This window comes from Magallana gigas, chromosome 7 (genome assembly GCF_963853765.1).
Source record: "Magallana gigas chromosome 7, xbMagGiga1.1, whole genome shotgun sequence".
Lineage (NCBI taxonomy): Eukaryota > Metazoa > Mollusca > Bivalvia > Ostreida > Ostreidae > Magallana > Magallana gigas.
The window spans coordinates 28,240,741-28,261,718 of NC_088859.1; the positions used below are offsets into that span (position 1 = coordinate 28,240,741).

The following is a 20,978-nucleotide window of genomic DNA, read 5'->3' on the forward strand; positions in this document are numbered from 1 at the left end:
TCTTTCTTCATAAAATCGAATATGCCGGGTCCTAGAGAAAACTGGACGTATGTGGAGACGTATATCACTCACGGAGGTAAGTTGATATTATACAGTTATTGACTGAGTGTGAGGGCAATATATATGATTTGCTGGACGAAGACACAAATGTTGCCCAAGGCCGAGGGCAACATTGCTGTCATAAGGTCCAAAACACCGTCAACAAATCACAGTCGACAAATCACGTGCAAGGGCAATAAAACATCCTATTTCTCTGTCATCATCATATCTGTCTTCATATCCCACCCCCTCTAAAACTTTCATTCCATACTTATAAAAAATATCCTGAGGATGAGCAAACGATGTAATTATATGATTATTTCTATTTAAAAATCGTTTTAAATCCTTTTTATATCAGAAAACTGTCATAGAAAGAAACCTGTAAACATTAACTACGTTATTGCTATACTACAATTAAAAAACGATCAGAAACCGATGTATTATAAATAGTGCCTGTTTAGGAGGGTAAGAGTTGAAATTGACACCCCGAGAAAAACTATTGTCAACCGACGCGAAGCGGATGTTGACAATGGTTTTCGAGGGGTGTCAATTTCAACTCTTACCCTCCTAAACGGGCACTATTTATATAATTATTTTCAGAGAAAACTTTTCTATTTTTATATATAAATGAGGTGAATTCTTTGGCGAACCGTACGTGCATAGTTTACGCGCATGTAACAATTCGTTGTGTTACCCGTTGCTAAGTGTGTTGCTAACGCTGAGGGTAATAGAACGGATTATCAACTGCGTCTAAACCAATCAGATTTCATTATTTAACATGAAAGTATAACAATTTAGATTATTATACTTTCATGTTAAATACTGAAATCTGATTGGTTAAGACACAGTTAATAATATTTACTATTACCCTCAGCGTTAGCAACGCACTTGGCAACGGGTAACATTGAAAAATGTTACATGCGCGAAAATTATGCGCGTACGGTTCGCTGTAGAATTCACGTTATTCCTATGTAAAAGCAGTAAAATTTTCTTTAAAATTTTAAAAAAGACATTCAGTATAACAAAATAAATAGTGCCTGTTTGGGAGGATAACAGTTGAAATTGACACCCCTCGAAAACCATTGTCAACCTCCGCTTCGCGTCGGTTGACAATGGTTTTCTCGGGGTGTCAATTTCAACTGTTACCCTCCCAAACAGGCACTATTTATATATTATCACCTGTTGTTCGGTACTAATAACTAACAATTTACTGCATGATTGAGAGGGAAATATGAAGATTTATCCCCCCAGAAAAATCATATTTCCCTTAAGCGATGCCCTCTGGAAATATGATTTTTCGTGGGGGAATAAATCTTCATATTTCCCTCACAATCATGCATGAAATGTATATTATTTATAAGCGTATAAAAAATACCGTTTATTTCAACTTAGAAGGGCTGCATATATCGCGAGAAAAAAAAAGTATCGCAATGCATCACGATATTTCGGAGATATATTAATATTGATATATATCATGATATACCGTTTATCAAGTTCTTACATATTAATTCTGCTTTTTATGTATGGTAAAATAACTATGACTCCAAACTTATTTTATACAAACACCAGTATAATTTAAAACAGCTTCTAATTTTCCTTCATGTTATGATAAATGTTATAATACAGATGAGAGGTTGCGAGGCTGGCCGTTCATGGACAGTCCGGTTCCGGTCCTAACCGTATTTGTCCTCTATCTGATGATGGTCAAACAGGGACCCAAGATGATGGAGCAACGGAAACCATTCCAGGTGCAGGGTCCCATGGTTCTGTATAATCTAGCTGTGATGGTGCTGTCCATTTATATAACGTTTGAGGTAAGTTTCACCATCTTTTAAAATTGCTAAAATATTTCAAATTCCTTCGATTATCGATCGATTATTAATCCATATGGATTAATCATTTAGGTCTTCTTGATAAGAACAGCGTCATACCTATATATTTAAATTCGAATACTTTTGTATTATATGGAGGAGGGTATGCTTGTAGATGCTGATCTCCGCTGTACAATCTTCCTACAGTCTGAAATGTCAGCCGGTTGATTACTCGGAAGATCCTTGGGCTTTGAGGGTACGTGCATATATTGGGGTCCTTTTCGTCAACTAGCTTTTGACAAACTTAAACAATAAAATGCTGTCTTTGGTGATTCATTCGGGATATGAAGGTAGCGACATTGCAGAAAAAATACATAACCCGCATTAGCGGGTGATGTAAATTTTTTCTGCAATGATCGCTACCTTCATAACCCGCATGAATCATTAAAGAAAGCACTTTATTGTTTATATTAACATCTTTCTTTTAACTAATTAATAAATTGAGTGTAAAAATTAAGTAAAATTTACTAAATTACTGTTAATGTACATAAGTATGTTAGCTAAAAGAAACAGCCAAATCTGAAACTTTGAATCTGACATCATCATGGTTATTTCGTGCAGTCCGTGATTTTTCGTAGGTAGTTGTAGGTTTCGACCAATCGATAAACTGGGCGTGTCAATTTTTGTCCTGTCATTTTCTTGTCAGTTTCAGCCGCTGTAGATTTCGACCAATCGATAAACGGGGCGTGTAGATTTCAGTCTGGCTGTTTCTACAGAGCTATGAATTAACTATAAGTTTCCGTAAGAAATAGAGGGAATAATACTTAGTAGATGTAAATACATGATTGTGAATTACCATGATATGACCGTTTTCATGGAGAACTCGTTGTTATCAGTAGCTTTTTATGGAATGCAAGCGCTTCCTAACTTCATGAAACAGTAATATGGCATTTCTAATGAACAAGTACAATAAGAATGGCATGTTTGTCAAAACTGTGATTTGAACTATAACTAAAAAATAGTGTGTCATGCATATAGATCTTAATTTTACTCACATCTCATCTATCCTACCTATTGCCTCTTTTATTTTTGATAATGGTTTCTTTTTTATTGTTTGGGGGGGGGGATGTTATATAGTTCATAATGTGTGTTTGATCCTTAATTACTAAGAATTCTTTTTGGAATTTTAGATGCTGAATGCTTGGTATTGGTATTTAATTACTAAACTGATTGAACTGTTGGATACGGTAAGTTTATCTTTCCAACCTGATTAAAATTAGATCCTCGATCCGCTCCTTTTTTCCATCGTGTAACGACAATATTTGGTTCATTGTCTTATGATTTTTTTTCATGGCTATATGAAACACAATCGTATTCCTAAAATTTAGTGGAGAAAAAACACGGTGGATGTATAAATATTATACTATTATTTTACATTACCATGTAACTTTGTGATAACACCACAAATCTATTTTGTAATGTATAGTCCAATACATTTCATCAATATTTAATCGTACAATTGCTAAAAATTATATAAATATAAGGAATCAGTTTTTAAATATTATGAGGTGATCAAATACGGTCGGACGTGATCAAATCTATCATAAAGCCCTTTGGGGTTAATTAGATTTGATCACCACCAGATACATAAATAACATTATTATTGTTTTTTATGTCTCTGATCACCACCGACCCTATTTGATTGCCTCATAATATTAAAAAATACTCAATGAATGATTCCTTATAAGCATACCTCTCATGGAAAAACTCTGTGATTTCGCACATCACTCAATCATTTTCACAATGTCAAGGATGTATTATGACTCTCCACAAACGAATTAATGTTGGAAATGTCTTATAAAAGATCCTATGATGACGGGTGTGCTTTTTCGTAGTTTTTCTTCATTGTTCGGAAGAAAGAGAGACAGATCACCTTTCTACACGTCTACCACCATGCTATAATGTTACTCCACACTTGGTGGTTTGTGAAGTTTGTCCCCGGGGGTCAAAGTAAGTCGGGTCATCAATTTGCCCATCGTCAGAAACACACGACCAGTCTCGCATACGCTTACTGACCGTAGGCCATCTCATTGAACTTCTCTCGTTCTCGGGAATAATACATGCTCTATTCCGATTGGCTCCTTCACGGTTCTAATGCAAGTAGAAAATCTATTAAGGTGTCATAACAGTATTTCACTGAAGGTTCACGTCAAAACATGGCTGAGCCGAAATAATTCCCGAATTTTCCTTTGAATTCGGGGCGTTTCCGCACGCGACAGGAGCTGATTTTTTTTATGAGCTGAAAAACAATGTGTAAGAGGTCTAACTATCCCATTTTTGTAATAATGCGAGGTCATTTGAATTTTTGATGCGTGTTGTTTCCGGAGGGGGGTGAAAAGGCCCGGGCTTGATTTTCAAGCACATGTGTAACTTCGAGGTAAACAAAGTCTCACGCCTTGCTGGATGCACGTGTGTATTTTGCTAGAAAATTGTAAATGAAGCGTTGTTTAAAAAGATGTCAAGAGGATTTTTTCCAGAAGTTCGTTTTGAATTTTTAATCTGTATGTAAAGTTGTGCAATTTTGGTAAGAATATATAGTAAAATTTAATACTGTAGTGACACCTGCAGGGAAACGGGTTTGCTGTGTTAAAAATTGTTTTACCTGTGTTTTAGGTGTTGAATCAGTGTGTTTAGACGAAAAATGACAAACAATGGGGTTTTGTAGCCAGCAGCACGCTTATTTTGTTTTTAATGATGCATACAAAATTAGCCCACATTTCCTCTGAAATGTTCTACTGCCTCAAAACAATGACCCATTTATAATAGATCGGACCGTCTAAACTGCCCGGAAAATTTTCAGCAGATCAAATAGAATGTAGTATTCATCGTCGTAAGCAACAAAATCTTCTACGGGGTGTGAGTTTCAAATAAAATCGGTTGTTTAGGCCCTTGTGTTACAGTAAGAAATTCTCAAATTGTGTCCAAAATTGAGAAATATTGATATGAAAGCGGAAAACAGCTGAGACGCATCACTCATGTAAGTTAGATTAGAACCAGACCATGCTATTTTGGACAAAGGTTCTCACTATTTTCATAAATTGTATGAAATAATGACGTTTTCTCTACCCCACCCCCCAGAGGCAGGGTCATCGTATATTTTGCTGACTTAATTTCTGGGGTCCACGTGATATTAATTAAATTGCGTCATTTTATACATTTTCATACATCACTTGTCAATATAAAACCAAAAAATCACTGAATATCAAAACACCGTGTAAATGCATACAGTATAACTTTGATCATATTTTCATAAATCAGTGGCCACCGTGTACACCGTGGTGTTGAAAAATCGCTCATAACTTTCTGAAATGAGTAGATATCTTCATAATTTTTTTTTAGTCACACAACAAAATGAGTATTTATCAATTTATTAATGTTGATTTTGCGATAACAAAAAATGAGTTATATTGCAGGTGTCATAACAGTATTTCACTGAAGGTTCACGTCAAAACATGGCTGAGCCGAAATAATTCCCGAATTTTCCTTTGAATTCGGGGCGTTTCCGCACGCGACAGGAGCTGATTTTTTTTATGAGCTGAAAAACAATGTGTAAGAGGTCTAACTATCCCATTTTTGTAATAATGCGAGGTCATTTGAATTTTTGATGCGTGTTGTTTCCGGAGGGGGGTGAAAAGGCCCGGGCTTGATTTTCAAGCACATGTGTAACTTCGAGGTAAACAAAGTCTCACGCCTTGCTGGATGCACGTGTGTATTTTGCTAGAAAATTGTAAATGAAGCGTTGTTTAAAAAGATGTCAAGAGGATTTTTTCCAGAAGTTCGTTTTGAATTTTTAATCTGTATGTAAAGTTGTGCAATTTTGGTAAGAATATATAGTAAAATTTAATACTGTAGTGACACCTTAATGCAGTAATCGTATGCGATACTGGCCTTTGGTTTCTGACGCTGTAATTTACCAAATATCTCGTAAAATCATGCATTTGACAACAGATGGCGTGTAGGGTAAAATATTGTAGGAGATTCAATTTATGGTACAACAGTGGAAGACTGGATGTTTATTTAATTTTATGCTTTTATTAACCCCTTTTAATCTAATATATTGATATATTGTGTTTGTTTGCTTAAGCTTAGGACTACATGTATATGTTACTCGATTTTTCATCCCAACTTTACTTTTAAACTGATTAACTATAGCGTTTGTACTGGGTTTCCTGAATTCCTTTGTCCACATTTGGATGTACGCTTATTACGGACTGGCGGCCATGGGCCCTCACATGCAGAAATATCTATGGTGGAAGAAATATCTCACCAAGCTACAACTGGTAAATGCATTTCTAAGATCACCAAATAAGCATGAAACATAGCAATAATATTATTAGGTACATGTAATTAAGTTGATGAACTTGCTGACACCACGTGCCCAAACATTGTCCTTTTCAAGTGGTTGCTTATGTTGTATGTGTAATTTGATTTAAAAGACGTATATTATTTGAAAATGTTTTCTGTCTTTCTTTTATTAAAGGTACAGTTTGTGCTGATTTGTTCCCACGCCCTCTATAACGTCTGCTTCGGAGACTGTGGCTTCCCGCGCTTATTTTCCTTATCCAGCGTCATCCAGTCCGCCATATTTTTCAGTCTATTTACTCATTTCTATTTACAAACTTACGAAAAGCCAAAAAGACAATAACTCGAGAGACAAATAAAACTGATTTGATAAACAAATAGAAATTAATTATATGCATTGTAATTATGCTCTCGCTCCATTGTTTTAGAGTATCTTTGAGGAAACTGAGAATAGTTTGAAAAAGTGTACATGTGTATATCGATCATTTACGCAATGAAATACTTTCTTTGATGGTTCATACATGTATATAGAAAAAGGAAGTGATCATGGCAGAATTAACATTTTAAGGATGTGGGTTGGATAATACTCGATACCTTTAAAGCCTAATTAACCTCCATAGAAAAAGAATTTGATGTTTATATATAAATCTTTCTCGATCTGCATGAATTTCTCTTCTCTTATCCATAGAGTGTCAACAATTACGTACATAATATCCATTTTTTGGTCGATCAGGCTTCGGGGCCACCAACGCTGAGATTTTCTCAAATCTGAGATTTCTCAGAAAATTTGAGTTTTTCTCACCAAACTGTGCCACCAAATATATTTTTTCTCAAACTCAGACTTGTCTTTGAGTTTTTTCTCAAAGAGATTTGTCTCAAACGTGAGTGCCAACAATGATTTGAGGCTGAGATTTGAGTTGAGATTTTTACATGTTGGTGGTCCCGAAGCCTGTTTGTCAAGTTGCACAAGTATAAAGGTAGACCTAATTAAGACACCACTTAACATTATTTACATTGTTACCGCAGGTCAATATGAATATACGTTGTCGATACTGCTAAATGATACATTTGAGCAATTTTAAGGGTAACCGTGTGTTCGATATAATTAAAGTTCAAAGGATGCGTATATATTCATACGCGGACAAATTCATTACTAGTATATCAATTGGCAATATTGTTATTTATTGTTTTTAACTCTGTCAGTATGAATACTAGTCGATAATATTAGGTTTTTGTCAACCAGCCTTTTTATAAAGAAAAGAAAATTGTTAGCGATTTTTTCAGACAGTTTGAAATTGATTACGACAGTACATCGATATTATGTATGTGTTAAGATTTATAGATAAATTTCAAAATCTTCGATCCATTCCTTTCGGTCCCCTCTACTCCATGATAATTTATTTGAAGTTTGGTGAAGTTTCGTTTTAAGGGCTTGTCTAAATGTTGCGGTGAGTCCACCCCCCCCCCCCCAAAAAAAAAAAAACCAAAAAACAAAACTACGTGTTTGGGGAACACTTCAATTGTTTGCAATATCGTTTCAAGTGCAAAATAAGGTTTAGGCTTACGTCATTTTTTTTTTAATTTAAGAAGATATCAATTGAATGTTCAGATATATCAATAGAGGATCTATGAAGTCGCAAACCCATATTATGCATATTCCGGGAAAGAAATTTCCAATCGGGTAAGTTTTCAGTTTACATTTTGTATTTCCGTTGTAAACAATGTCTGGCGGTACAAATTTTAAAGAGGTTTGTGTGTGTTTTAACTTAAATAAATCTAAGTCAAAATCTTATTTTGTTGTCAAAAAATATTTATGAACACTGTCTTGCAACCCATATTTATTTTTGTTTTCAGAAAACAGTTCAGAATATTTTACTTCAGTTTTTCAAAGATGAAAAAATAAAAAGTAATTGTGACGTACGATCTTTCTCTCTCTCTCTCTCTCTCTCTCTCTCTCTCTGGTTTAGAAAATTTACTATTTTGTTGCATGCGACCTGATTTTTTTTTTGTATCTTTACTTGTCAGCAGCTTAATCTGTCAATTACAATTGATATAGTTTTAAGTTTAATTGTATTTTATTTTACAGTAAATGCAGAGGCCTTGAGTCTTATGACAGAACTCCTAAACATTTTTGTTTCAGGTAAGTAGTGTAGATGAAGAATAGTACTTTTATACTTTAGAGCAAAGAAAAAAAATGTAACAAGATTGCTCAAGATGCAAATCTATATTTCATATCTACAGGCATCTGTAATGTGATGTTATAAATAAAAATAATCAGGATTAAAACTGCCATCTCAATCATCTCGTTACACATATAGTTGCTTAACTGCAATAATGTAGCCCTCTCCCGATTTAAAAAAAAAAATTGGCAAAGTGAACACCAGATATAAAAAAAATTGGAAAGGGCTACATTATTGCAGCTTAGTATTTGCTCTGCTATAACTGAGCCACAGGAGTTTGACACAATATAATTATGTGCATAAAAAAAAATAGATGCACAGCATGTACAGTTGTAAATTGTCAGTGAATGAAATGGTTTGACCATCACATACTAGTTCCTAGTTCCTGCATTTTTTTCATTGATTTCGATTTTGATTTTCACTCCATAATCTGAAACCCATGGCTAGTCTTTCAGACAAACTAATAAAACTTTGTCCTAGGTTACCATTTCCATCACTTTTTGACAATTTGAAGCAAAAATACACATACCGTCCAAGAAGTACAATTCAAGGCAATGAAAGGGGGAAGTCCAAAATTTCTGTCATCTCTTTAGACTCTTTTTGACCCAAACAATCATTGGAATGACAAGAATAAAAATGGATTTCTGATAAAGATTTCTGATGGGGAAAATCTGACATTATTTTTCATATTCTTCAACTTGACAAGTAAGAGGGGCATTTCACAATAAGAAATTTTGGAATAGTGAATGAAAACTGTTTGTGATTGAACTCAGTTTATCAATCTATTTTTAGAAGCAGTATTGAGAACAATCAAGGAAGCAAAGGTATGTAAACTTTGATAAAAATAACATGTATGCAGTAATTTTAAGATATGGGTACATGTAATACTGTATATTTTCCATAACGCTATTCATTTGGTTGACATTTACCATTAAATTTGATTTACTTTGCAACTTGAATTATTATTAAAGGGTACATACTCTCACTATGTTGAAGTAACAAAAATGAACAAAAATGCCAGGAGACCTGAAGCTTAAAAATGATGAATTAATATTGTAATATGCATGACTATTATCGAACAAAATTGTAGTGGGCCATTGATTCAACCTTATATTAATGTAAGTTTCCCCAATTTCAAAATTTAAATTAATAAGACATTTGAACACATGCTTACAATTTGAATTATTTTGATCTTACAGAAAGATCACCAAGACCAGATACCAATTGATTATTTTGAAAAGATTTTGCCACAGTTGGTAAGTTGTTAAAATTAACTGCATCAGAACATTAGATTTGCAGTGTATTTTGGCAAAAGATTTTCTCTGCGAGCTCTGAAGATTTTATTTTATTAAATATCACACCACTAAATCTCAAGTGCATTTTGTGTTGATACTACCTCTCATAGATGAGCATAACTATTTTAATGAAGGATGAGATTGAGTATTTTTTTAAGTCGGTACAAAACTGTACCTGTATCAGGTACCAATAATCAAAGATCAACTGCAATATTCTTACTTTGTTTCAAAGCATGATTTGATTACAATGACATATGATCCTTGTTTAGTTTCACATTCATAACTAAATTTTAAATCTATTGCATGATTTACTATTTTTTTTAACACACAACTTTTGAATCATCCATTGTTTCATCTTTTGTTGCAGTTACTGGATTTTTGAAGATTGACACAGCAGTTGATACATGTCATTGATAATTAATAAAATTATGTAAAAACATTGAATGTTTGTTCTTGATTATAGTCAACTATCTCCGACTACGGTATTTCATTCAGCTTAGCATTTTTTGTTTGTGTGGCTTTATAAAACTATGTATCTAAATCGTGAGATTATGTCTGACCAAGGCAGGCAGAGATATTATTTTTAGCTCGCCTTAGCCAAAGGATCAAATCAAAATTTGTCTGTTGTCCGTAATTGGCATTGTAGTTTTTGTTGTAAACTTTTCTTACTTTCATCTTCTCCGTAACCAATGAGCAAATTTCAACCAACCATGGCAAAGCTTCCCTGGGCCAAGGGGATTCAACATTATTCTAATAAAGGGCCACGCCCCTCTTAAAGGGAAGGTAATTAGAAAATGATGAAAATTTAATTTTAAAAAATCTTCTCAAACTCCATTTGGTCAATAAAGTTATAACTTAATAGAAAGCTTCCTCAGGTAGTGTAGATTCAAATCTTGATCCCGGGGAGTAGGGTGGGGCCACAATTGTAGGTCTAATTTTTACATAGGAATATATACTGAAAATCTTTTGAAAACTTCCTCTGGAAAACCATTTGGCTAGAAAAGTTGACATTCATGTTAGAGCATCTTCAGAAATTGTAGATTCAAGTTTGTTCAAACCATGATCCCCTGGAATAGGGTGGGGCCACAATTGGGGATATAATTTTTACATAGGAATATATGCTGAAAATCTTGAAAAATCTTCCTCTAGAAAACCATCCAGAAAAGTTGAAGTTCTTGTTAAAGCTTCTTCAGACAGTATAGATTCAGGTTTGTTTCGACATAGGAATATACATGTACAGTGAAGATCTTTAAAAACTTCCTCTAGAAAACCATTTGATCAGAAAAGTTTAAACCTATCTGGAACCATCCTCAGGTAGTCTAGATTCAAGTTTGTTCAAATCATGATCAATGAGGATAGGGTGGGGTTCAAATTTTTACATAGTAACATGTTATATTTAAAAAAATTTCTCAAAATATCATTTGGCTAGTAAAGTTGTTTTTTCTCAGTTGCTTCCTCATGCTTCCTCAGTTGGTGTAAATTCAAGTTTGTTCAAATCATGATCCCCAGGGTAGTGATGGGGCCACAATTGGGATAGGGGGGTGTCAAATTTACTTGGGAACACATAAGGTTTAAAATTTGTAAAATATCTTCTAAAAAACCATTTACTATTTTGTCAGAAAAGTTGAAAGTCGAAGTTTAAAATTTGTAAAACATCTTCTAAAAAACCATATACTATTTTGTCAGAAAAGTTGAAACCGATGTGGAAGCATCCCCAGATAGTGTAGATTCAAGTTTGTTCTACTCATTATCCCTTGAGGTAATGTTGGCTCACATCTCTACAATTTCTACATAAGAATATATAGAGATCCAAAATGATTAAAATCTTCATTCTTTACTAGGGATTCAATGTTAAAAAATGTGCTTATAATTTAAAAAATCCAGCAAAATTGTACAGGTAACAGGATTATTAAAGGTGTTTGGATCAGAGTTACATCAGATTGGTATTTTTGCTCAGGTGGGCAATGTGGCCCCTTGTTATTGTGAGAGCAGTCTCTTTTCATTTCAGCACATATTTATTAACTTTTAAGAACTTGATTTCAGAAATAACAGCTTATGAGTGTTTTGATCTTTAAGTTCATAACCTCTATTGATTACCCAGTATTAAATTGACAAAGTGTAAGCCAAAAAATTCAGTTAGAACTATGAAAGTAAATTGTCACATCATACGGAACATTGTCATGATCATGACAGTCCAATAGAAGCACACAATATGACAGGATCTTTTTTCGATGGCTACATCATCCCTGCAGCTGCAGAATCCAAGCCGACCATGATAAAAAAGATAAAAAGAACAAACATTTTTCACCCACATATTAAAAGTATATATTTTATTTAAAGTGCATTGGACATAATTCACAGCACCTAAAATCAATTTGTATCGTATTGCGTACTCATTTGCCATTTAGCATTTACTGAGCTATGAGAGAAAACAAATGACTTGGAGTGCATCAACAATAATGAAATGAATGATGTAAAAATTGATGCACTTTAATAAATGTACATGTGTTGTAAACAAAGATAAAATATGCCTAAATTTATGTTCGCACATTTCCAGTACTCAATTAAAATACACATAAATTGATGCTCACACATTTTTATGTATTCAATCAATTCAATAGTCCATAAAATTAATCACCAAAAGTACACAAGTATTTCCCTCTGACCTAAAATTAATGCACTGTTCACAGTGTCATGTTGCACTTTCAAGCTAAATAGGAGCCATCATTAAGTAGGTGGAGGAGGTGGCGGTGCCCCAAGCATACCCAGGGTATTCATGTCAAAAGCCCCTGGAGGAGGGGGTGGAGGAACCGCCATGGGGCTGTAACCTTGCTGGCCCGGTGGGGGCGGTGGAGGAGGGGCAACACCACTTGGCATTGGCGGGGGCTGTTGCCATGGCGGCATGCTGTTGGGAGGGGGTGGTGCAGCTTGCCATGGTGACGCTGATGTTATAGGAGGCGGTGGAGGTACACCTTGTGCTGAAAAAGAGAAAGTCAATTGCTGCAGCATTTAAATGTGTTCAGCCCTGATCAACCATTTTGATATTTGTAACATTGTGTTTTTATCATTGGCTGGACAGTTTACAATGTATCAGTACATGTATATCAGAAGACTTAGGATAAGAAAGCTACATGTATCTACCTTGCTGCATCCAAGATGACGGAGGCTGGCTGCTTGGAGGAGGAGGGGGTGGGGCCGACAACAAAGATGGGGGTGGTACACCTTAATATGAAACAAAACGCAGATAGATATCATTCAATGTAAATGCACACAAAATAAGACCAATAATCTATCATATTAATACACAGAAATAGATAGGATGTAAATATCCTTATAATAATCTTACCACCACCAGCAGAAGACACAGCGCTGTTTTGAGATGTCATCGTGTTTGACTGCCAGGGGGGTGGGACAGGTCCACCCGCGGACGAGTAATGAGAAGGGGGTGCCACAGGGGCTGGCATGTGCATGTGCCCAGGCTGCTGCATGCCCACAGGTTGCTGTATGCTGGTAGAAATCCCCATCGGGGGCTGTACACCTTGAATATTGTAACTGACTGGAGGCTGGGCTGTGGTTTGTACCTGCGATGATTGTACAGGTGAGCTCAGACTTATATTGGACACCACCTGAGGTGGAGGGGGTCGAGCTGGCTGTTGCCATGGTGGATTTACTGCCTGTTGATGTAAATGATGTCAGTCACACTTTACATCAATTTTACATAAAATGTATAATCATTTAAACAATCCCATCTCTTATTTAAATTTGCTCAAACCTCTTAATCAACTTTGCACATAATATATACACTGTCTGAACTAGAACATGTACTGTTCTGTAAAAGAACTTACCATGGGGTTTGGTGGGGGCTGACTAAATGAAGGTCTGTATGTCTGTACAGCCGGGGTAGGATGTGTCTGTGTTTTGGGTGGGGGTGGACCCTCTCCTAACTCTGCCATCAAGGACATGTACTGAAAAATAAAAATATAACCAAGATTAAGTTAGCTCATACACGTGCCAAATACCTCTTAATTTTATATGTTAAATATTTCATGTTGTAATTCATTCAATTTTTTTTTTGGCAAATGGGTTGTACACACCTCACTGTCCATTTTGGCTTTGTCAGCTTGAGACACAGGGTTTCCATTCTGAGGAAAATTTTTGAAAGAGTCTCCAGGTCTGAAATTATACATGTATGTTTATTGGTTTGTATTGTGGCATGGAACAATAGTTTTGAAATCATTTGGAACTATTGCACTAAGTCTTGTTTAAATTATTTTTTATTTTTATTCACACATCTATAAAAAAAAAAAAGATTTGATATATTACAGATATCTCATTAGATACAGTATATGTGATTTTATAAATTTAATGAGAGAGATACAAACAAATAGAGAAGCAGATTCTATCTACAGCTGTATTCCAATATGCATCAAACATTTGCTTCTCATTCTTCTAATGAAAAATTTCTTATACTTACTTTTTTGATTTGCAGTCCTGTGCAATATGACCAGTGCCTCCACACAGAGAACAAATAATGGTGTTTGTGATGATGGTCTGAGCCTGCTGTAACTGCTTCAGTTTTCTATAGCACAATAATTACAAATTATTAATTTCATTGTATTAAATTAATAATTTTATCTACACTACAAATAGAAAGGAAACTTTTAAAAGCAATCTACTTCAGTGTAAATTTTCATGCATGAAAGATAATATGCTAAGCAAGCTTATTATCTTTTATGCATGAAAATTTACACTGAGGTAGAAAAATTATGTACTTACGCTAAGCCATCATTTTCCCTTAAAGTCCCATTTAACAAGGCCAATTCTCGTAGCTGTTGGCGCCGCAAGTCATTCTGGCCCTCAGGAACCTCAATACCTTGTTGAATTATTTCTTTGATCTAAAAAAAAAACAAGAAGCAAATTAAAAAGTCATTCATTTTGTTAAACCAACAATTTGTTGCTAAACTGTCTTTCATAAGCTTTCTCACAACATGTTTACTTTAAAGTAGGAAGCACTATTACATAGTAAATGTATGACTTTGTTCATGAATGGTTGTACAGTACATCTGAAAAGTAGGTGTGTATCTTTCATTATATTTAAAGTAAAATGGCAATATAAAATGACCTTTTCAACAGCCTTCTTGACATTTTCTGGATTGTTGGCTGTCACATAAGCATGAAGAGGCTCATCCTCCCCAGGCAATGGCTGTCCATCCTTTCGACCTATTTTTCCTTCTTTTACTGAACCTTTGCCACGTATGATGATTTTTGCTCCTGTCTGTATAATGTGAAAAAAAAATTCTTAAGATATAAAAAGTAAGCATTTCACATTGTACAAAACAATGCGATTTATTGAAGAAAATTCCATAAAAGCAGTTGCAATATTACTTAATGCAATTTTTATTCAAAAAATCTTTTTGAGTGGCTTGATTAAATAAATCAACAAGTGAAAAGCTGTCAATGTGACAGCAAACCGGGTTTTCTTTAATGTGAACTGTATCCATAATCCATGTCAACCCATATTCAGTGAAATGGAGAACCCTAAATGCACATTTTGCCAAAAAATGACCAAGTTCAAAAGCTAGTATTTTTTTCATAAATAATCAGAAATCAAAATCCTAGCAATATGCACACCTCTGATATATGTACAATTGATCTGCAAAAGAACAACTTCCTATCTTGAGAACTGTAGGAGGAGTTATCCGTACAATGAGGGTACCCTATATGCAATATTTTGCCAAAAAATGACTAAGTTCAAAAGCTGGTATTTTTTCGATAAATTATCAGAATTCAAAATCCTAGCAATATGCACACCTCTGATACATGTACAATTGATCTGCAAAAGAACAACTTCCTATTTTGAGAACTGTAGGAGGAGTTATCCGTACAATGAGGGTACCCTTTTGGCAGCCGCCCGCCCGCCCGCCATTTTCACCATTTTAATAACCTGATTTTTCCGTTGGAAAACCCGGTTAAAAAAGAATCAGACAAAAAAAAGTTTTAATAAAACTTAAAATTTAATAAATGATTTAGAAAAAGATATGCCTCTCTTGCTCAAATCATTTTTATAATGATAGCTTTTAAAACTAAAACTTACATCTTTTTCAAGATTTTTGAGTGTGTTCCCTCTTGGTCCAATTAAGAGCCCCACAAAATTGATCTCTGGGTGTTCATCCTGTGGTATCATCACCTTGTCGTTCACCCTCACGATGGGAGGCCTATTATTAAATGATAATGAGACTTACAATGGGACAACTACATGTACTAAACAATAGTTTAAGGTTACATTTCATGCTTCCTGTTATGTTTGTAATCAAAATAGGAAGCCAATCGTGACAAATTCAAAACTTTTCAAGAAATATCCCTGTGCAATTTCAATTTATGTATAATCAATTTTCTCCAGATCAAAGCTACAATGCAAGTTTTACTTAACAATTTTGATAAGCATAAATTCCCCCCCCCCCCCATTTTTAATGTTTATTTAAATTTTTCTAGTTACACCTGAAAACAAAAGTGTTTCTTATATGTTCCATACTTGTAATCTGCTGGAGGTTTGTAATCACAGTTAAGGGAGATGGCCTGCTGTACCAACTGGTGGCGCTCCTCCTCAAGGTTTTTACGCGTTCGGTACTCTCTGGTGTTCAACCGCTTACCCTCGTTGTTGTAGATAGGCTCAGGGGATGGCGACCTTCAAAGTGAAGAACGAAATACTCAGGCTCTGAGGTATTTCTGCTTACCGTATTTGTCCAATGATAATTGAAAAATTTTACTTTTGAAATTTTTGTGTCAAAGAAGTCCCCAATTTTAAAAAATAGCTTATGAATTTATATATCGCTGCAATTAGGTAATTTCAAATAAACTTCCATTCCCCCATTGCCATTTCACAATCTAAAGAATTTAAGTAAATACAATTGTCACTACGTATTGGATAGACATGTGTTTATGTTTCAGCCAATTTTAAAATAGAACTTCAGCCATTATCATTGGACATCATGATAAGCAAGGTTAAGTTTGACAGTCATAATTTGTCATGCCAATTAATGGCTTTCTTTGAGAGGAGACCCTACTCATATTAATAGGCTGAATCTTTATTTCTAGCTATTTACAAACTCAAGTAAGGCTTCTTAAACCAAAATTTCAAATATAAATGCACAAGTAAAAGTAATTTACATGTACAAATAAAAGATATCATTTATGATATAAAAAAAAAATATTCATGTTTGAACGTCAGCCATTAAAAAAAATTCTGGTAAGGAAAAAATCAAAATAATATTAAGTGCTCTATGGAATTGTTTTAGAAAATACCAATTTTTTTTAAAAAGGGGTAGCTACTAATAAACAAAAGCGAATTAATAAACCTAACTTCAAACTCATATATCTGAAAACAAACTTAGTTAAATCTGAAAAGTGTGAGAATAAACGAAAATATTTAACCTGAAAGACTAGAGATAATTGATTACAGCATAAGCCAGATCTTGTATACAATCGGTCAAAGTATCAACAATTTTGGGTGAGAGAGAGAGAGCAATTCATCATTAAGAACATATATGTCAGAATAGAACTGAAATGAAGGATTTATCATAAATTAGTTGTACATGTTTATGAATTTCAAGCTTATTTGAGATATGAACCAACATGCTCTGAAATATTAAGGGAATGTATTACAGCACCTTCTTCACTGAATGACCTTCACACAAAATTGTCATTAGCAAAATAGAAACACTGATTAGAACAAGTCCTAATTATACATAAACTATACCTGCAGGATTTGGGGCCATGGCACACACAATCAGATGTACAAAACGCACAAATATTTATTTCAGTGCATATATTGAACTTTTATATTATTAAATTTGCCAAAACTTTTTTTTTTATTTTTTTCAAAATATTTTTTTTTCTGAATTGATAGTATATTTTATCTTGTAAAAGGTTTAGTTTGTTAATATTAAATTCAATATGCAGTTTGCAATTTATCAATTTGTATTTCAAGATTTACTGCAGTTGATATGTTTAAGTTCAAATTAAATGCATTATTACTCATTTAACATGTTCAATAGTGCAAAAAAATATCCTTAGAAATATGCATTTATTTTTTCTCTAAAAAATATACAATTGGTTTGTGTTGTACAGGAAGGTTCACTCAGTTATCAAATGAAAAGGGCCTACATCTAGTATACATAAAATTATGAAAATGGTCAGTTTAAACTTATTGCTTATGCCTATTAAGGTAAGGTTTGCGGTTACAGGGAGATAACTCACACATTTTCATTGTGATGTAACACCAACTACCCTTTATTTCAGTTATGACGTCAAAATTTATATGACGTCATAATTGATTTCAGTTTTTTTTATTTCGCGTTTTTTTTTAGTTTCAATGGAAAAATAAGAGGACACAATCATTTTATCAATTTTCACGAAAACGAAATCCGCATCATATGGTTTTGAATAGTGTTTTAGAAACATCAGATTACACCTATTTTCCTGAAATCGGTGGACTTGGAAAGGTTTCAAATAAGATGTTTTCGTTTACATAATAGTAGTCCAAAATTAAGACTTTTGTTGCATTTTATTCTATTTTTAGATAGTTCATCAGAAATTAATAAAAGTGAATCATGATATCAATAGTGATATTGTTTTCGAACATTTTAAGCATAAATAACCCCCATTATAATCACATATAAAATGTACATATTTTCACGAAATTGTTTACATTTCATCAAAATGAAAATTGGAAATCATGAACTTTGACCTTTTGTAGTTATAAAATGGGACGGGCAAAATTCATTTGAATTTCATGAGAAAAGACTATAGTATAGTGAACAAAATGGTATGTAACTTTGGTACAACCTCTAAAAAATGCAAGCCGCAAACCTTACCTTAAAGCATAAAAATCCTATGTATTTGAATTTTAATTTGTGCAAAAAATCTTAAACAACCTTAGATTGATTCTTGGTCCTTTCACAGTACATAAATGACAAAACTAAGACTTTTTCTGAGTTTTTTTTTCTTTTAAATCTCTTTGAGCTACTTTAAAATGTATGTTATATTACATATAATGATAAAAAAAATCTTTATTTGTACACAAAATATTGGAAGTTTTATTATTTAGTATAATATTTTTTCTTTAAACTAAACATAGATTCACCAGGTCACTATTCAGCTTTACAATCTGATTTGTGTGTACCATCCCCCTACATTCTGGTAGTCACGATGTACTTCAGCTGGCCTGCGTGAAATGAGAGTGGATTATGCATGTGACCAAACCTTTCTTCAGGATTAGGAGGGATGCCCAAGTCTCCAGTTCGTAGTCTACGACTAACTTCCTCTATCTGAAGATGCACTGGAATGCAATTGGTTATAATCAATAATGATGGGTTATTTATTCAGTTTTATTTATAACCAAAGAAAAAAAAAGTGAAACCATACAAACCTGAATGAGCTCACCATAGTTACTTCAGTCCCAAAAGAGGAAGCCAAAATTTCATTAACATAATATCAAAGGAATTTTTCCACCCCCTCCCCCTAATTATTATTGCCTTCTTTGCGTTCCCATCCATTTCTCCATATTAAAAGCTATCTTATTTATTTCTTGCAAACAGCCCTTCTTATTTCTCGGCATAAACAAAGGAGTGGAAACATTTTAAAAGTTGAAAGAATTTTCTCTCTCCACCATTTAATATGTATATTCATGGAAAATCCAACACAAGTTACTTTTGTACAGAGCACATCCTTTTTTTTGAAAAATGCGGTTATTCATATTTTATATCAGTAATAGATTACTGAAATAAAATGGATTGTTCTTTTATATGTAAAAAAAAAAATATGACTTTGATTAGAATCAAACCAACTGTGACCATGAAACTCTTGTTATTCTTTTATTGTTGAATAATATAAAAGAGCTACAAATGTAGATGTGGAGGTTTGATTGTAATCAGATTAAACAACCTTGCAATGTTCACCAAATTAACATATTCACATATAAAGAACATATGCAACTATAGATATTACTATCTAATGAACAGTCAAGAACGCTTGAAGGTTTCAACAACAAAAAAATCATAAAAATGGAAAATCAGAGGATTCTAAACATCTTTTTAAAATACTGAAATTCATGTACACGACAGCTAAAATATAAGTTGAAATTTAGTTATCAAAACATGTTAAATTCATATCTTGTCCTGTTCAAAATAAAATATTAACAGGGGGTAAAATCATTGTTAAATTAATATCAGCATACTATAATAAAATACACACATATATATCACTAAAACTGCCCCAATCTTTCATCAATGGACCCTAAAAGCAAATTCATTAACATGAAATAATTATTAATAGAGTTAAACTTCTTGACATGAAAAATAAACCACAGTACACACTTTCGAGTACTGGAGCTACAGTGTATGTTTTCATTTATAAAGTTGATACTTACACAGGTACTGTTTTTCTTGATCATCTGACAATCCATTAGGAATAACAGTTGGCATGCCTGGAATGATTGTTTTGTCAGTGTCATTATCCTGAGCCCATCGACTCTTGCGTTTTTTCTTCCTGTCACTGGCGGATGTTCCATCTGGGTTCCAGGAGGATGCTATATATTTTAATACAAAATTAACATAAATGTTAAAATTAACAACAGACCCTTAAAAGTGAATTTTGTTCCTCGGGGGACATGGAATTTAAAATCCTGTTAGAGGGCTTCCTGGTCTACAAAATTATGAATTCAGTTTTCTTAAAAAAATCTTTACAGGTGTGTGCGAGTAAGAGAAGATCAGAACATCAATCCATATGATCATCAGTAGGCCTATACAATACATGAATTTTCAATACACAACAGTGACAGAGACTTAGTCTTAGCCTCTTAGGTCATGTTATTTTAGCAGTATAGACAGCTTTTTATTAACTCATTAACACCACGACCAGTTAACTATTTACTTCTGATGTTGATTTGATTTTCCATGTGTGAAAGTTTCGAAATGATCAACTCATCTGTTAACAGCATAAAAATGATGATTTCACGGAAACATTCTTCCTCTTTCGTCATGATTACTTTATATTATTGGCGTAAATTAAAAATATACTCACGCGAATCCGATCCAAAGTCAGCAGATCTCTTAGATCCTGGTGTTCCAAACATTGTAAAAATGCTTTCTCCACAGGTCCGGACGTTACGCTGTCGTCCGCCGTAAGAGGGCGATAAATATGACGTAAGAAAAGCCTCAAAACAAAAAGAAAACTCTAAATTTTATAACTTTTTATGAAACATTGAAGGATTTTTAATCAATATTATATGTGAG

The 20,978-nt window shown here is 33.7% G+C and overlaps 3 protein-coding genes across 4 annotated transcripts; 2 read left to right on the top strand and 1 right to left on the bottom strand.

Moving 5' to 3' along the window:
* On the top strand, positions 1 to 7,672 carry LOC117684788 (very long chain fatty acid elongase AAEL008004-like). 2 transcript variants are annotated; one of them, XM_034458354.2, is made up of 7 exons: positions 2 to 76; positions 1,666 to 1,853; positions 2,026 to 2,106; positions 3,041 to 3,097; positions 3,746 to 3,860; positions 6,063 to 6,190; positions 6,391 to 7,672. In XM_034458354.2, exons 1-7 carry the CDS (start codon positions 22 to 24, stop codon positions 6,553 to 6,555), a joined length of 789 nt encoding a protein of 262 aa, XP_034314245.2. In that variant the 5' UTR covers positions 2 to 21; the 3' UTR covers positions 6,556 to 7,672. The 2 variants fall into 2 exon arrangements, with proteins under 2 accessions (XP_065923120.1, XP_034314245.2); XM_066067048.1 differs by lacking the exon at positions 3,041 to 3,097 and having other exon boundaries at positions 1 to 76.
* A 225-nt stretch (positions 7,673 to 7,897) lies between these two features.
* On the top strand, positions 7,898 to 10,126 carry LOC105320682 (centromere protein X). The gene is made up of 6 exons (XM_011418719.4): positions 7,898 to 7,960; positions 8,067 to 8,118; positions 8,299 to 8,352; positions 9,185 to 9,216; positions 9,592 to 9,648; positions 10,055 to 10,126. Exons 1-6 carry the CDS (start codon positions 7,934 to 7,936, stop codon positions 10,067 to 10,069), a joined length of 237 nt encoding a protein of 78 aa, XP_011417021.1. The 5' UTR covers positions 7,898 to 7,933; the 3' UTR covers positions 10,070 to 10,126.
* Positions 10,127 to 12,002: 1,876 nt separating this feature from the next.
* Positions 12,003 to 20,895, bottom strand: LOC105320681 (splicing factor 1). Its single transcript, XM_034458357.2, has 13 exons — positions 20,767 to 20,895; positions 20,114 to 20,272; positions 18,949 to 19,024; positions 16,220 to 16,372; positions 15,782 to 15,902; positions 14,810 to 14,962; positions 14,464 to 14,582; positions 14,162 to 14,266; positions 13,782 to 13,860; positions 13,533 to 13,652; positions 13,034 to 13,361; positions 12,829 to 12,909; positions 12,003 to 12,665 (listed from the first exon to the last, which is right to left on the bottom strand). The coding sequence occupies exons 1-13, from the start codon at positions 20,816 to 20,818 to the stop codon at positions 12,415 to 12,417; spliced, it is 1,797 nt and encodes a 598-aa protein (XP_034314248.1). The 5' UTR covers positions 20,819 to 20,895; the 3' UTR covers positions 12,003 to 12,414.
* Positions 20,896 to 20,978: the final 83 nt, after the last annotated feature.